Source organism: Mesoplodon bidens, assembly GCF_964165515.1.
Source record: "Mesoplodon bidens genome assembly, chromosome: 16".
Classification (NCBI taxonomy): Eukaryota; Metazoa; Chordata; class Mammalia; order Artiodactyla; family Ziphiidae; genus Mesoplodon; species Mesoplodon bidens.
Window position 1 is genome coordinate 11317216 of NC_138173.1, and position 15362 is coordinate 11332577.

At 39.6% G+C, this 15362-nt stretch overlaps 1 protein-coding gene across 1 annotated transcript in view; it reads right to left on the reverse strand.

Annotated features, from left to right (window-relative positions):
* CYP7B1 (cytochrome P450 family 7 subfamily B member 1) overlaps positions 1–15362 on the reverse strand; it is a 183252-nt gene that overhangs the window by 25116 nt on the left and 142774 nt on the right. The window contains exon 2 of the mRNA XM_081258105.1: positions 4081–4217. Coding sequence (XP_081114231.1) covers positions 4081–4217 — 137 coding nt within the window. The remainder of the gene's footprint in view (positions 1–4080; positions 4218–15362) is intronic.

Below are 15362 nucleotides of genomic sequence, written 5' to 3' on the forward strand. Positions count from 1 at the left end.
CCTTACTACAAATAACTCAATTTCATTTCTTTTTGTGGCTGAGTAATATTCCATTGTATATATGTGCCACATCTTCTTTATCAATTCATCTGTCGATGGACACTTAGGTGGCTTCCATGTCCCGGCTATTGCAAATAGAGCTGCAATGAACATTGTGGTACATGGCTCTTTTTGAATTATGGTTTTCTCAGGGTATATGCCCAGTAGTGGGATTGCTGGGTCATCCCATTCTTCTTTAGATTCTTTTCCCACATAGGTTATTACAGAATAATTAGTAGAGCTCCCTGTACTATACAGTAGGTCCTTGTTGATTATCTATTTTATATATAGTAGCGTATATATGTTAATCCCAAACTCCTAATTTATTCCCCGCAAGAGTGACTTTTTTAAGTGAAGAATAAGTGAAGCCAAAAGCTCACTTAGAACAGAAGCCCCAGCTATGGCCTTTATTTGTATTATAGTACGTATTTCATCAGCTCTAAGGTATTGGGAATTTCCTCATCAAATATTTATTTTGAATCAATCAGTGCTGAGCTCTGAACTAAATGTTGGCAGTAAAGAAGTTAGAAAATAATGAAGGGAAATAGACAAGTGAATTAGCAATACACTCATAATTTATTAAATGCCATGACAGAACTGATACTAGGAGGAATTGGAGCCTAGAGAAGAGGCATCAAACATACCACAGGGCGGGAAATGGTCAGTGAAGGATTTTGGGAGGAAGTGATACATGGCCTCAAAAGATGCATCCATGTCAGTTATCTTTCAAGGATGACTCAGAAATAGAAGAACAGCATTCTGGCAGAAAGAACCACAACAGAAAAAAGAGGCACAAAAGGACATGGTATATGAGAAGGAAATTCCACCAGTTTGGTGTATTAATGGTGCACTATAGTAGCAAGAGACTGGGCTGGAGAGGTAGGTGGAGCCTAGACCCTGGAGAGCCTCATGAGGATCACCATATACACTACAATGTCTCTGTTTCTAAGACACATGATTTTTTTTTCCATTTCAATTCTTCTGAAATCAGAGTGCACATAATTACTGTTGGAAGACATTTGCCAGTTGCCAGCCAAGGGAGTAATATGCAATGAAACAAATACTACCTATTCATGTGAGAAATTGACCATGCTGACCATTTCATCCAGTTGGATCATTTTTTTCCTCCCAATGACACGGAAATGGTAGCACAAAAGTGAAGTTGCTCTATGTACAAAAGGTTGCTTCGGATACTTGGCAACGAAATTACAGTACGAAGAAATTATCTAAATTCTTTAGGAATAGAACATAAAATTCCAAGGACTGTTAGAGAAAGATAAAGGGGGTTGAGCAAAGAAAGAGGCATGTGTAAATATGACCCAGATAAGGAATGCTCAGCATCGGTGGAAGACCCAGGAGCTACAATGTCAAGACAGTGAAGGAACAGAGTGTTTTGAGAAGGAATGAGGGGTCAGCTTTGTCCACCAGATAGAGAGGTCCAGGCAGGTCATGGCCCATGAATGACCTCAGCAAGGCAGAAAGCTGGTTACAGCTAGGAGGTCTCTGGGAGCTAAACAACCGGGGGCAGCAAAGGTAAGTAACTCTCTTTAAAAATCTAGATGCAAAAGAGAAAAAACAGAAGTGAAAAGTAACTAGAAGGAAAATACAGGAAAGATTAAGCATGGTTAGAAGCTTAGGGTAAGGACCCAAGAGAGAAAATAATGAAGATACATATACGGGAGGGAGAAATAATGAAATGCCAGCCCAGAGGAGGCAGGAAGGGTCATGGGGACAGGTAAATGGATTGTCTTGAACATTCTCTGAAACTGGAGCAGAGGTGGTTAAGGATAATAGTGAAACATCTGATAGATACGTGGGGATCTGAGTGAGAGCGTACCTGATGTCTTCAATTTTCTTGGGAAGGAAAGTGAACTGTGTTACAGAGCCCAGTAAGAGATGGAGAGCTAGAACACAGCTTTCCTGCCCTCCACCTGCACACCCAACCAGATGTCAGAGGGCAGAGGCGTGTAGATGATCTACTGTGTAGAGATTAGCCTTCCAGGACATGCACGGGGCAGACAAAAGTGAAGAAAAGGAATGCCTAGCCCAGGCAATAAGCTGATGTGGAAGACTGTATGCAAACATGGCCACGATAAACTTCTTCTCTCTTTCTACATGGGCTCCTTTGCAATGTGACTCTGCCACTCTGCCCAGGAAGAAGTGGAAATCTATTTTCCTAGCCTTGAATCTGGGTTGGCCCGTGACTTGCTCGTACTAAGAGAATGTGCTGGAAGTGAGGTTCTGTAATATGTGAGCCCAGGCCTCAGGAGGCCTCACAGATTTTCCTCTCACCCTCTTGAAATACTAGCTGCCACATAAGGACATCTTCTTGAGGATGAAACATCATGTGGACAAGGAGGCCCAGCCAGGCATGTGATAAGGCCATCTTGGGCCATTTAAGCCCCAGTCAATCAGCCAGATGACTCAAGCCACTCAAGTGACCCGGGCAAGACCAGTTGTTGTTTTGAGGCATTACATTTGGGAGAGGTTTGTTAGGTGGCCAGAGAGAACTGCTACAGCTGGGGAGCATGGGCCTTAAAGGAGGATGAGCTGAGCACATTCCAGCTTCTCAGCGCCCAGTGATGTTGGGCTACGTAGTGATCCTGCTGTGTGCTTTTTCCTTGTTTTGTAAACATTACAAAACAAGTTAGAAGTTTTGACCATAACAAATATATTTGTTTTCACCAGTAGGATTATTACTTTATTTACACCTGTGCTGATGAAAGCTGTGGAACATTCCTAGACCCACGCTGCTCTCTGTGCACTGAACCATGACAAATACTTTTAAATTAAAAATATATTCTAGATCCATGGTTGTTAGGGGCTCAGGGGGAGGGGAAGAGGAATGAATATGTGGAACACAGGGGATTTTTTAGACCATTGAAACTATTCTGTGTGATACTGTAAGGGAAGATACATGGCATGCTGCATTGGTTAAAACCCAAGGAACTGGACAACACAAAGAGTGGGCCCTAGTGTAAACCACAGACTTTTAAAAAAAATAAATTTATTTATTTTTGGCTGCGTTGGGTCTTTGCTGCTGCCAGCGGGCTTTCTCTAGTTGCGGCGAGCGGGGGCTACTCTTTGTTGCAGCGCACGGGCTTCTCACTGCAGTGGCCTCTCTTGTTGCAGAGCATGGGCTCTAGGAATGCGGGCTCCAGTGTTTGTGGCATGTGGGCTCAGTAGTTGTGGCTCTCGGGCTCTAGAGCGCAGGCTCAGTAGTTGTGGCGCATGGGCTTAGCTGCTCCGTGGCACGTGGGATCTTCCTGGACCAGGGCTCGAACCCATGTCCCCTGCATTGGCAGGAGGATTCTTAACCACTGTGCCACCAGGGAAGCCCCTAAGCCACAGACTTTTAATGTTGTATCCATACTGGCTCATCAGTTGCAACAAATGTGTCACACTAATATAAGATGTTCATCATAGGGGGAATTATGATCAAGGGAAAGAGGAGATATATGGGAACTGTCTGTACTGTCTGACCAGTGTTCTGTAAACCTAAAACTGCTCTACAGAATCAAGTCCATTAATGTACTCTAGCTTTTCAAGAAACAATTCTTAAAAGCAAGCTAAACCAAACCAAACGACAGGTGATACCAGGAGAGTGGGGTTCCCTAGGAACCCTCAAGAGAATTCTATAATTCTTTTTTTTTTTTTTTTTTTTTTGCGGTATGTGGGCCTCTCACTGTTGTGGCCTCTCCCGTTGCGGAGCACAGGCTCCGGACGCGCAGGCTCAACGGCCATGGCTCACGGGCCCAGCCGCTCCACGGCATGTGGGATCTTCCCAGACCGGGGCACGAACCCGTGTCCCCTGCATCGGCAGGCGGACTCTCAACCACTGCACCACCAGGGAAGCCCTATAATTCATTTTTTAATGTGAGGATTACTATACTCGAAAACATAGTTTTCTTTTGTAGTAGCCTACAAATAAAACAATAATGTACAAATATTCCATATTTTGCCTAGAGAAAAATATAACAACATTAAAGAACAAGTGAGAAATTATGATACAAGTAAGGAACTTATTGAAGTGCCACTTACCCCCAAGGAAAAGAGTGAAAACATCACCATACTGCTTTTGAAGAGTAGTCATGAAACCGAGGGGATCTCTTTGTAATTTCAGGGCTTCTCCAAAGTAAGGAAGCCAGCCTTTTATCAGTGGAGGTTCACCAGGTCTCCTATAGAAAAAAAAAAAAAAAAAGAGAGAGAAATTAAATCACTCTTATTTTAATACCTGTGGGTCATTAATCCAGTCTAGAAGTAGACTGGATGAATTGTACAGTTTTTTTCAGTTCTTTTATTCAATGATTCGTATATAATCATAGACATGTATTTATTGAGGCCCTCCAGTGTGTGTGGCTCTGGGGCAGACAGCTCAATTTACAATCTTTGGTGAGCAACTTCTGTGAGAAATGTCTTGTGAAGCCCAAATGGTTGGCTGAAATGACAGACACATTCAGTAGACATTTTGTGTTTGAGCGCTCTTGCTGTGCTCCGGGGGTTAGATGTCAGGTAGTTTAGTTGCCAAAGTAAAGCTCTTTGTTAACAGATTTCAACTAGACTGGAATTACATAATTAGAAGAGGGGAGATTATTAATCTTGAAAAATCTTTTATGCTGTTGAGAACAATAAGAACTTCAACGTTATTTCCACAAAGGGTGTTTTGTTATATTCTTTTATGAAGATTTTTATTCAAACTACAAATAAATAGGAATATTTGTTCAATTTTACAAGATAACTCTTTTTAACATATGAAGTGTGTTCAGTGAAACACTGAAATACTGTGAATTAAAAACCAAGTTTCTTCTTTTTTGACCTAGAATCCTAGCAAAACTGGACTTCAAAATTTCTTCCTTGGGACTTCCCTGGTGGTGCAGTGGTTAAGAATCCGCCTGCCAATGCAGGGGACACGGGGTTGAGCCCTGGTCCGGGAAGATCCCACATGCTGCAGAGCAGCTAAGCCTGTGCGCCACAACTACTGAGCCTGTGCTCTAGAGCCCGTGCTCCGCAACAAGAGAAGCCACCGCAATGAGAAGCCCGTGCACCGCGACCAAGAGTAGCCTCCGCTCGCCACAGCTAGAAAAAGCCTGAGTGCAGCAACGAAGACCCAACGCAGCCAAAAAATAAAATAAAATAAAATAAAATATTTCTTCCTAGTCATTTATTTGGTGAACTCAATCTGATTTAAAGTTTAAAAAAAGATCCAAAGCCATTTTATCCTAGAAGGGATTAAAACAAATATTCAAGAGAACTCTGATGATTCTCTATCCCATCTGTGAAGATGACTTATACTACACACAGTACAACCCATTTTGATTAATCACAAGATATTACAAGCTCAGATCTAATCAAAGATCAAGATTATGTTCATACTCAGCATGGAATTCTATGTAGCTAGATTAACCCTCTCAGAAGCTTCTATTTCCCCACAATCCAACATGGTAGAATTAAAGTTAAAAGAAAAAAAAAGAAATATCAGATTTTTCAGGGGAAAAATAAACTGAAACAAAATAAATCCAAGGTGTGACAGAAATAAAGGAAATCAGTATCAAAACTTTGCTTTCTGTTTTTAGAGGACAGTTTATCTTTATACTAATTTACAAAATATATGCTGTTGTTTAAATACATATACTTAGAATAGGAAGACAGGAAACATTGCATAGAAATGTGCATCTTATTCTTCACCCCACTCCCCATGATTTTCTTGAATGCAACTTGAGCAATGAAGACTTGCTTTTTTGAGAAATATAGAAGTGTACCAAGAAAACACTGTAACAGTTAATTTTAGGTCCAAGGATTAATAAACGAGAAAAGACTGCACATATGACTGCAGAGTAGATCCCCAGCCATAGCATGTAGGCCCTTCACCAATGACTCTTCCAAAATCTGCAAGTGATCTAGTTCACAAAATTTCCTTTCAAGATATGAACTCTCTTCCGTGGCCTACTTTTACTCTGTTTTGTTTAATGTTACTTGAATGTTGCATTGTGACAAAGATTTTGAAAGGCTTTTGGTCATATCATTATTTAATGCAACTAATTTCATCCCCTGTGCTCTGTCATGCGGTCCAAAGTTGTATTCTTCACAGGGTTTCCGAGGGGGTAAAAGATGGAGCTCAGAAATCCAGGGGAATATGAACTTAACGTTCAAAGTGAGGGAAACACATTAGGAAACCATTTTATTGTTACAAAGATGAAAGGGTCATCATTCCTTTCAGCTGTGCTCATTCTGGCAGAAATAAGCCTCAAACTATTAAACACCATGTCACAACTGTGCATATTTTCAGGAAAAAATATAGTGCTAGTTCAACTTACGACCCATCAGAGACAGATAACAGAAATCTGTCTTCATCAGTGTATTTGTAAAAATTATTTAGGGAGGAAAGACATCACCATAATGACACAGAAAGGCCTGCTGACACCTGGCACAGCACAAATACTGCTATTTGTCTCTCTCAGGCTCTGTGACTTTGAAAATGAAATACCGACTGCTCACTGCTGAGTGAAGGGATAGGATGCTTAACGCTTATTGGTGATGCTCCAGTTCCAAAGCTTAAGAGGAGCAGGTCATGAAACAATGGAGGGTAACTAAAAAGCTCCCCCCAGATCAGTGGTCCATATCCCTCTTTTTCCCACTCAAACAATTTATACTTCCTCAAATATCCTCTTTACTATTTAACAGACCACAAGGACATATCCTGTAAATTATACAAATTAAAGCTTACAAAGGTTCTTAATGATTAAACCCATGTTCTGTGCATAGACCACTGCATCGCTGCTCACAAGGTCTTCCTTACAAGTTGTAGGACCCATCTTAAAGTTTATGCAAAGTGTCAACTACGGTCCAAACTTGTCTGGAAGCAAAAAGTGGAGAAGAATCTAAATACGTAAAATAGCTATAAAATATAAAAGACATTTTAGACATTTTCCTTTGGTAAAAAAGAAGCACATAAAATTTAAGAGTGGACCAACACAGAATACTTGGTTTCTAATGATATATGAAGTTCGTCTTTATGCTACACCTTTCATTAAATAAACAGGTAGAAGATTTGACCTGTCACATATTGTTCCCCTAGACATTTAAAGCCCAACACTTTCCAAAGCAATCTATACTTGTCAAAGTAATGTCTTTTCCATTGTTCCCATGATCATTCTAGGCTAGGGATCCCAGTTATTGAAATAACCTCCTAAGCAAGTAGGGAGCAACCTTGATACATGAACAGCAATCCAGGAAAAATAAAATTACGTGTTGATTAAAAATTTATAAAGACTTAATATATTCGTATCAGGTCACCTAATATCTGAAATGTTACCTTAATAATTTTTTATTTTTCCTAATAAATAAAGATTTTCTTTGTGTGGGTGGTTAAAATTTCAGAAACTACACAACTGAAGGGCATTGCAGTAACCGAAGATAACACTGACCTTTGGAACATACTTTGCTGCTGAGCAAGGCACTTTTGAAGCTGCTCTGTTTTATGCTTCCTTGACTTACTCCGGAAGCTACTTAACTGGAAATGTCATTTGCCTTATAGTGTCTCTTAGAACTGTATTCTTGAAACAGCCTCTATTCCTCCACTATGCTTTGGCTCCAATGGGGGCACCGGGATGCCTAAAAATGTTCCCACAACTCTGAAGAGTTAAGAATCAACATGCTCTTCAGGATACTGGGGAGAGGGAGCCTCACTGCAGGGCTGTGGATGGAAGGTCCCTAAAGAGGAGTGTATGCAAGACATGCCTGAGCCTTGGCATCCTAGCAGCCTCGGCAAGCGCTCAGGTGCAGCCAAGGAAGCATAGAAACACATGCATTGCTGTCTCTGGAAACTAGGTGAGTGACAGCCAACTGGAGCACTTCAGTAAGGGATACCAAGGGGGAGGACCACTCCCCAAACCCTAGCCAGGAGGCACCCCCAGGAAGCAAAGATGAAGAGCATGAACATCTGTACAACAGGACTCCCCAGAGCAAAAGAAAGGAAGGGGAAGAGAGAATCCCAAAACTCATTTAATCTTTGTATAAAAGAGACCAAGTTTTTTTGTTTTTTTTTAAAGATGTTGTGGGTAGGAGTTTATTAATTAATTAATTTATTTTTGCTGTGTTGGGCCTTCGTTTCTGTGCGAGGGCTTTCTCTAGTTGTGGCAAGCGGGGGCCACTCTTCATCACGGTGCGCGGGCCTCTCACTATCGCGGCCTCTCTTGTTGCGGAGCACAGGCTCCAGACGCGCAGGCTCAGTAGTTGTGGCTCACGGGCCTAGTTGCTGTGCAGCATGTGGGATCTTCCCAGACCAGGGCTCGAACCCGTGTCCCCTGCATTGGCAGGCAGACTCTCAACCACTGCGTCACCAGGGAAGCCCCGAGACCACGTTTTAAACAAGAAGTGACTGAGCAACTTCTCACTGCAAATATTCAGTGTTTTCTGCCATCAGCAGAAATAGGGGCTTGGAAATTTGAGTTCAGTTATAAAGAATTAAAGTTACATTTCTGCACATCTGACTTGTCCTGGGAAATTTAAAATCCCAATGCTAGCTATGTGTAGACAGATGCTCAGTTTCTACCCCTGAATGAGAATAATAATATTCAATTTAGAGATTTACCAATCAGGCTGAGACAGATTATTTGAAAGTAGCTGGTACACAGAGCCGGGTTCGTTTTCTTGTTATTTGTATATGGCAAGCAGTGCCTGGAAGTGGTTTTGCTCAGCCTGGACTCTTTGGTTTGCCAACCCTCCCTGCTTATCTACACCTTTCATGGAGCTGCTCAGGGTTGAAGCCTGGACTTCCCTATCCTTCCAATCACTGGCTACATGAAGTTGTTAAATGCCCAGATATACAAAGACTCAATAACGTCAGGTGAACAGGCCCGAAGTCTCTGCAAAGAGCTGACTTTCTCAAGGGAAGAATGATCATTATTCAGAACAGCTTCACCAGGTGTGTGTTTGCTTATCATGAGGTTCTCTGGACATGACCTGGTCCAAGAGTTAATGAAATTTCCGGATCCCCCATTCCTTCTTCCAGGGTCCAGGCAACCTGCCAGTGGGGCAGGCACGGTTGGTTCCCGTGACAGCCGCGGTAGGGCAGGGTGCTCGTCACAACTGGGGTTGCAGCTGCTGGGCTGACAACCTGAGAGACCCTTCAAGGCTTTGAAGGAAGAAGCCTTGTGGCACAGAGGACACTGTCTCTACCCCCCTCACAAGACTCCAGTGCATCTCATGTGCACAGTTAGGGAACAGGTTGTTTCCCCTTGTAAATGATAAATCATATATGCTTTAGGACTCATATGCTCTACAGGCATGATCTGCTTAATATTTGTTTACTGCAAGAATCAGACCTCCTGTAAGCTCTTTTCAGGATGAACATTAATCCAACTGTGTCTAGAAAAATTATACAATTCATTACCGTAAATAATCTCCATTGTACCCTGTGCTTAATCTTCATTTTTTCCCCAGTCCTATGATCTTGCAAATCCACTGGTGCTGTGTGATTGGCACCTGGTGTTCACACAACCTCTGCTTCACAAAAAATACACGAGAAATTCCTGGATAAAAATGCCACTTTTCAGTCTTTCAATGATTCTATTCTCTGCTCTGTGGTAACTTCCGCACCACTCCGCGAAGATCTGTTAACTTTGGCAGTCAGAAACAAGACCCTTACTCTTGAAATGTTTTGGCTCTATCAGGATGGCCACTGACTTAAAACTTGACTTAATTTCCCAGTAGCAAAGATATTCACCATTCAAGCACTTTTGATCAAAGCATTAAATGGAATGGCAATGTAAAAGCAAGCAATGCTTAATGGTTACAAATTTCTCCATTATTGGCATGGACTCAGAGCAAAACTAATATGAACATAACTAAGTGGATCTTTACACCCTAGAGCATAACTCTTCAAGCCATATTCCCATTGAATCTTTAACTGTCAGGTCATCTATGCAATTGTGTGATCTGAACAAAGCTTTGTCTGTACTATGTGCCTTCCAAACTCGATTCCATTAGCAGGTTTATACTAATGCCTTGATCAAGTGAGTGATTTGTAGATGCTTCTTTGGCTAAGAAGCCAAACCACATCCGTGTAGGATTTTACTCTGAGAGGTCTACGATTGAGGGTTTTTTTGTTTGTTTGTTTGCTGTGAGGAATGCCCAGGTTGGCACCAGGGAGTAATAATGTCAAGGCATATTTTATAAAACTATAATTTAAAACTTAATTGAGTCTCAAGCAGGCTTCATAATGACCACAATACTAGAAGATCATTTCTTTATAAACTTAACCTTGGGCTAATAAGTAGGGCATAGGTCCAGCCTCATCTGTTTTTGTGTTCACTGCTACACAATAACTCCTGATTAATCTCGCTACACTGTGTGGCTCAGATCTGGGTCTCTGCGAACTACCACCAATTTGGTGACTTTAGCCAATTTGCTTAACTTATCTGTGCCTCAGTTTCCTCATCTGTAAAATGGACATTCTACCACTGTACTTTCCTCATATGTGAATGAAATAAGTTAGTGCATGTAAAGAACTGAAGACAATGCCTTCACATAGTAAACACTAAGTGTTAGCTGCTATCATCATTCTCATCATCATTATCACCACCACCATCTTCAATTACTACTGGGAATCATCTAAAATATAAATATAATCACAGGTCTCTCCTTATTTCTCTTACCTAAAAGTTTTCAATAGAGTACTAATTTTTAAGACATTTTTTCATTTACTAGCATACTTCCTTTATTTGCCTGATTTCGATTTTATGTTAGGGCTGCCATATATGATTTGGTGGTAAGGAAATGGGGCGCCAGAATCACCTTCTTACATTTTTCTGGGCTTTATATTCTCTGAATGAACACACTCAAAAGAACAAAAGTGGCTCAGAAGAGCCCTGGATCTTAGGAGGAAGCCAGTCAAGAATGTTTAAATGGCCTAGACAATTCTAAAAGAGGGAAATCAATTCATAATGGAAAGTTATTTCAAGTCCTTAATTAAAATAGAAAACCATGCAACCGAATTTGTAATTTCTGAGATGATCAGTTGCTAATTTATTTTACAGACAGGATTTGATTGGACTCCATGGAGGGGATACCAATTCCATTAACTCATCATTTCTTACATTTGATTTTGAAACATTTAATAAAAAATCAGAACCACAGTTTTGTGGAAACTAAATTATAACAGAGGACTAGCCCAGAGAGCCTTGGTAATGACAATATAGAGATCAATGCCAACAATATATAAATGCATAGTCAAGTTATCAAATGAAATTTCATCAATACAGGCCTATGAAGAAACCAAGTTCCAAATTCTGAAGGCCAACACTAAAATAATCAAGCCCAGCATATCAGAACCATAGGAAAGGTAATTCAAGGGTATTCTGGTTTGCTGAGGTGGGAAGCTAATAAAAAGCCTGAGGACCATATGTTACATCTGCTGCATAATGCAATAATTCAGAACCATATTTTAATATTGGGTAAAACATTAACATAGCAAAAACTCATAGTATCTCTACATTTGTAATACAGCACACAGCACTGAGAAAGGCAACATTTTGCTCTTGTCATGAATTAGAGGGCTTTTAGAAAGGGAAAATACCATTCTTTTCCAAATACTGGTTTCTGACTTTGGCTGGTGATTTTAAGTCACTGCATAAAAGGAATGTATGACTATTCCAGGAACTCCATTATCACTCATGTTAGAACATGGGACACAGAAGACATATACAGATCATTTAAATACAGACAATTCTAAAGTTGTCTTGAAAAGTCTAAATTTCTATTAAAGATAACCTTCTACATTTTTTTTTTTTGCGGTACGCGGGCCTCTCACTGCTGTGGCCTCTCCCATTGTGGAGCACAGGCTCTGGACGTGCAGGCTCAGCAGCCATGGCTCACGGGCCCAGCCGCTCCGTGGCACGTGGGATCTTCCCAGACCGGGGCACAAACCCGTGTCCCCTGCATCGGCAGGCGGAGTCTCAACCACTGCGCCACCAGGGAAGCCCACTTCTACATATTTTAAACATAATTATTGCAGTGTCCTTTGCTCACTTTTCTCCCTCTTATGTGCACCCTCCCACTTGTTTTCTGAAATCAATTTTCAGTGTTTTTACCATGATCATTACTTAGGTAGTGTTCAATTGCTTTGTTTCTGTGTTTGCCTTGTTTTCTGTGTACCCATCACTAATTCTTATCAATCTCTTTCAGTCCTCTCTAAAATCGCTCTCAATATGGTTAGACATATGGTCCTGTAATTTTCATATAGCTCGTCTCTTATTTTCCATCAATTTTTATTTTGCTCCACTCAACAAAAGCCTTTCTTGACTTTTTCCCTTCCAGAGATTATTTTATTTCTACCTTAGATTTCTAATTTCCAAGAGGTCTTTTGTGCTCTCTGCTTTTACCTTATACAAATTACATTCCATTCTTGTTTTATAAATGCAATTTCTTCTATGTTTCTAAGACGATTAAACATAGTTTTTTGAGGATTTTTTCTGTCCTTGAATTGTCTGTTTCCTCTCTTTTCTGTTTCTTTGTCATAGTTTCTCTCTTTCATGATAGAAGCTTTCTTCAATGTTTCATGATCTTAGCTTTCTCTCACATTTGAAGACAAGGCTGTGTGCGTGTTGGTGAGGCTGGTGGACTTCATCATATCATGATTGGAAAGGGGCCTCATCATTTTAATGAGCTACCTCTCTCTACCAGTTACATGGATGAGGCTGTATCTTTTAAGAATTCTAATTTTGCTTTAGGGACTTTAGGAATAGGACATAGTGTACAAATATATGCAAATACATTTCCTATAAATAGTTAACATTAACCATTTTGAATTTGTCTTAATTCTAATTTTTTTGGAGATTATTGCCAAAGTCATTTGGAGTAATGTTTGCAGATAACTTAGAGTTCATTTCTATTTATGGAGGTGAGAATAAATAGAAAATATTATCAAAAAGTCAGAAAAGAGGAAAAGATGATGGGGTGTAGAGTTATGCAAGTTTTCTGTTGAAATTTCAGGGTGAAATAAGCAATTTTATTAGTTCACTGTATTGTTCCCAAAATTACTCTAACACTCCCATAAGTTATATTATCTTGTTTCCAGGGCTGCGAGGATTAGGGAGAATTGGCAGGGAGAACTGAGGTACAGATAGACTCTTCTTTTTCATTTGAGGAAGAGTGTGTGTGTGTGTGTAGGTGTGCATGCACGCATGTAACTGTATTTTGAACTAGGACCTGACCAAAGTGATGCCAATGTCAGTAATGCATTAATCCTTTCCACAGACCACCCATCAGAAGGCAAATGTGTTAACTCTCAGTAGAATAAAAAGCATTAAAAAAAAAAGCAAAGACTACAATCTCTCTCTTCTAGTTCCTCAGATACTTCCTTATCCCTCTTCAGAAAGAACTGGGTTTTGGATTTTGACAGAACGCTCATGCATCTATAGAAGGTGTTTTTTTTTTTTTTTTCTCTTCTATAAACAGGGAACAAACTGAAAAAAAGAAGCCACTATTAGATTTGTAAATGACCACTCTACTGCTTTTGAGAGCTTACAGGTAACTCCTCAAAACACTAATTTAATGATTGTTAATGACCATTTAAAACTCATTCTGCTTCTTTCCAAGAATTAAAAATTCCACCCCATTATTTTCAAAGGATTTTATTTCAAAGTATGAATATGAAAGAAACAAGCAGTTTATGTGTGTGTGTGTATGTGTATATATATACATACATACGTACATGCTTGTGGCATGGAAAGTCCCTTGAAAATGTGGAACAAATATATTAAGAAATCTTATAACTCTGTAGTAAGAAGACAATCCAATAAAAAATGGACAAAAGATGTGAATAGACACTTCACCAAAAAAAAAAATATACAAATGTCCCATAAACACATGAAAAAATGCTCAACTAATCACTAATCTTTAGGGAAATGCAAATTGAAAACTAAAATGAGATACTACTACTCACTCACTAGAATGGCTAAAATCAAGAAGAATGACTGTAGCAAGTGTTGTCAAGAATGAGGAAGAACTGGAATGCTCATACACTGCTGGTGGGAATATAAAATACTATAATCACTTTGGAAAATTGCTGAGCAGTTTCTTATCATGTTAAATACACACTAACAATACGATTCGGCAATTCCACTCCTAGGTATCTCTCTCTACCTAAGAGAAATGAAAATATGTGTCCACACAAAGACTTGTATGTGAATGTCCGTAGGCACATTCATCATAATTGCCCCAAATTAAGAACAATTGAAATGTCAGTCAACTAGTGAGTGGATAAACAAAAGGTAGTATATCTATATAATGGAATATTATTCAGCAATAAAAAAGAAACAAATTACTGATGTATAGAACAACATTGATAAACCTCAAAGGCATTATGCTAGGAGAAAGAAGCCAGACACGATTCTATTTATAGGAAATTTCTAGAAAAGATAAAAATAGAGGCACAAAGTAGATCACTTCTCCCTTGTGGTTGACGGTAGGAGCAGGGATTAAATGCAGACAGACATAAGGAAACTTTCTGGATGATGAAAATGTTCTAAACTGGATTGTGGTGATGGGTGCACAACAGTATCAATTCACTAAAGCTCATCAAATTGTACACTTAAAATAGACGAATCTCATGATATGTAAAGCATATCTCAATGAACCTGCTAAAAAAAAGGAGGCATCTTATATGATGAATTTCGTATTTCAATTGTCAGAAAAGTCTTTAAATGAAATATATCACACCAAAAATTATACTGATATTTAAATTTCTGTTATTAGGTAAAGAAAAAGCAAGGATCACTTAACAGAACTTAAGCATGCCATTTAAACTTAGATGTTGTGGGCAATTTTGTACCACTTCTAAATATGAAGAAATATATTTTTATTTTCATGTTTTCTAAACAAAAAATCTCTTCTGTAATGATTTTGCTGAACACTCTCTCTGACTTCTGCAAAATTCCGTAAGTAAAACAGGGTCCTGAAACTGGAAGAGTTTGGGGAGGCTCATCATGTTTTACAAATAAAGAAACAGCATCAGAGAAGGAAAATAACTGGCCCCAAATCACACAGTAATGAAAAAGATCAGGGACTAGGTCTCCTGACTCCCAATCCAATAACTTGTTTTTTTCTGACTACACTATCCAAGGAAAGACAGGCACATGTCAGGGTTAAGGGAGTACTGATTTTCTGAAATCAGATTGTTCTCTTTTCTGATAGGTTTTTCACTTGCAATGAGCCCAGGGCTGATAATGCTATAAAGTAAATAAACATAAGATGTTATCTCCCATAGGGTAACTTCTGTCTGTGGCTAAATAAGCCAAGATGAAGAAACACTTTAAATAAAAGAC